At 63.6% G+C, this 1,829-nt stretch overlaps 1 protein-coding gene across 1 annotated transcript in view; it reads right to left on the bottom strand.

Moving 5' to 3' along the window:
* The window catches only part of EEF1A2 (eukaryotic translation elongation factor 1 alpha 2), a 17,363-nt gene extending 15,941 nt beyond the window's left edge, over window positions 1-1,422 (bottom strand). The window contains exon 1 of the mRNA XM_024750170.1: window positions 1,227-1,422. Within this exon, the coding sequence (XP_024605938.1) occupies window positions 1,227-1,370 (144 nt within the window). The 5' untranslated portion in view covers window positions 1,371-1,422. The remainder of the gene's footprint in view (window positions 1-1,226) is intronic.
* Window positions 1,423-1,829: the final 407 nt, after the last annotated feature.

Genomic DNA, 1,829 nt, shown 5'->3' with positions numbered 1-1,829 from the left:
TTTTTTTTTTTTTTTTTTTTTTTTTTTTTTAGGGAAAAAGAAAGAAAGAAATCAGATGAGGTGGTAAGGAAGGGCCTGGCTTTCCAGTTCTTTCTACAGCCGCTAAAGCTCCCCAGTGGTTCTGAGGCTCCTCCTCCACTCCCCGCCCCACCTGACCAGGGAAAACAAGGCCGGGCTGCCCTCTCCCAACACCTGTGCCAAGTGCCCAGTGAGACCCCCATGCCCAGGGTCAGGGCTGCGGTCAGGGTGGCAGCTGTGGTCACTGCCCAGCTGGTCAAAGCTCCCTGCCAGGGCCATGCACGGACAGGGCTCCGCCCTCCAGGGAGGCTGCCCAGCGAGGGTCCAGCTAGACCCGAACCAGACACCCTGTGAACACCCTCAGCCCCCCTCAACACCAGCCCCGCAGGGAAGAAGAGACACAGCTTTGGGGCCCAGGAGCATCCCCACAGCCCCATGAGCAGGGTTCAGCCCAGGCCAGCAGCTGCCCATCCCGAGCCCTGGCACCGGCCATCCAGGTGAGACCCCTCACAGCTCCCCAACAGGAGCTTCTCCCAGAGCTCAGGGGTGGAGGTAGGAGGCACAGAGAGCAGACCCCCACTCCATGGACACTTCCCACCCGTGGGTCTCGGACGCTTGAGAGGATCAGCTTCGAGAAATGGGGGGTCAGCCATCAGGGCCCCTCTCCTCCTCGCCAGGTGACAAAGACTCCCCCCAAAAAAGGGTGCCACCCTGGACAAGCAGCCTGCCCCGGCCCAGCAGGAGAAAATGGAGCTGATGGGCTGGGTGCCCATCAATCAGCTATTAATAGCTGCTCTGAGTCCTGGCCCAGCCCTGGGACAAGCGAGGACAGCGCCACCTCCAGCCCCAGACCTCAGCCCCGGGGACACGGGAACCCAACCCTGGGGGCTCGGAGACAGTGACCTATCCTGGGAGAAATGCACCTCCAGCCCCTCCCCCGCCGGGGTCTGGTCCGGCAGGTCATCCCACCTCCCCCCCGACCAGGCACCTCCTCAGAGAGGCTCCCCCAGCTGCCCCCGTGCCTTTCCCATCCGGATGCTGCGACACACACATCTCCCACATGGGGTCCTTGGGGCTCACGCCCCTCTTGCCCCAGAGGAGTTCATCTGAGCTATGTGCCCCAGGGTCAGGGAAGCATCAGCCCGGCTGCCCTGTGAGAACCCAACCTCATGGTGGAGGCAAAGGTGGGAGCCCCCCTCAGGGCTCACCTCGGCCGCCTCCTTTTCAAACTTCTCGATGGTCCTCTTGTCGATGCCCCCGCATTTGTAGATGAGGTGGCCGGTCGTGGTGGACTTGCCGGAGTCCACGTGGCCGATGACCACGATGTTGATGTGGGTCTTCTCCTTGCCCATCCTGCCCGGGGTGTGGGGAGGGGCTGGCGCGACCTGGGGTGTTCTGGCTCAGGGCGAGGGGCACGCTGAGCAGTGACTCTGTGGGTCGAGGTGGGGAGCAAAGGTGATGGGGGGCCTCAGAGAGAAGCCCAGCAAAGCCCTGCCCTGCACAGGTTGGGAGCACACCCTGAGCACAGTCCGGGCCCCCAGGGCCGGAGCCAGGTCTCCGTGTTTAGCTGAGCAGAGCCCGGGGGCAAAAGCCCAAACAGTCCAGTAGCCGTACACGTCTGAGTGCTGTGCCTACAGAGCCCCCCCACCCTGAGAGAGGCTAACCCCATCCGGAGACACCGAGGAGCACCAGCCTGGTGAGCCCCGTGACCAGTCAGGAGCCTGGCGATGAGTCACCCTGCCCCTCTCTCCAGTGCCCTGTCCCCGGTGCTTGCTCCCAACCCACGGCCTTGGGCTGGGACACCGCCCCCA

This window comes from Neophocaena asiaeorientalis, unplaced genomic scaffold (assembly GCF_003031525.2).
Source record: "Neophocaena asiaeorientalis asiaeorientalis breed wild unplaced genomic scaffold, Neophocaena_asiaeorientalis_V1.1 scaffold606, whole genome shotgun sequence".
Classification (NCBI taxonomy): domain Eukaryota; kingdom Metazoa; phylum Chordata; class Mammalia; order Artiodactyla; family Phocoenidae; genus Neophocaena; species Neophocaena asiaeorientalis.
Note: the sequence above shows the minus strand (reverse complement) of the source record. Positions and strands in the feature narration are given on the sequence as shown.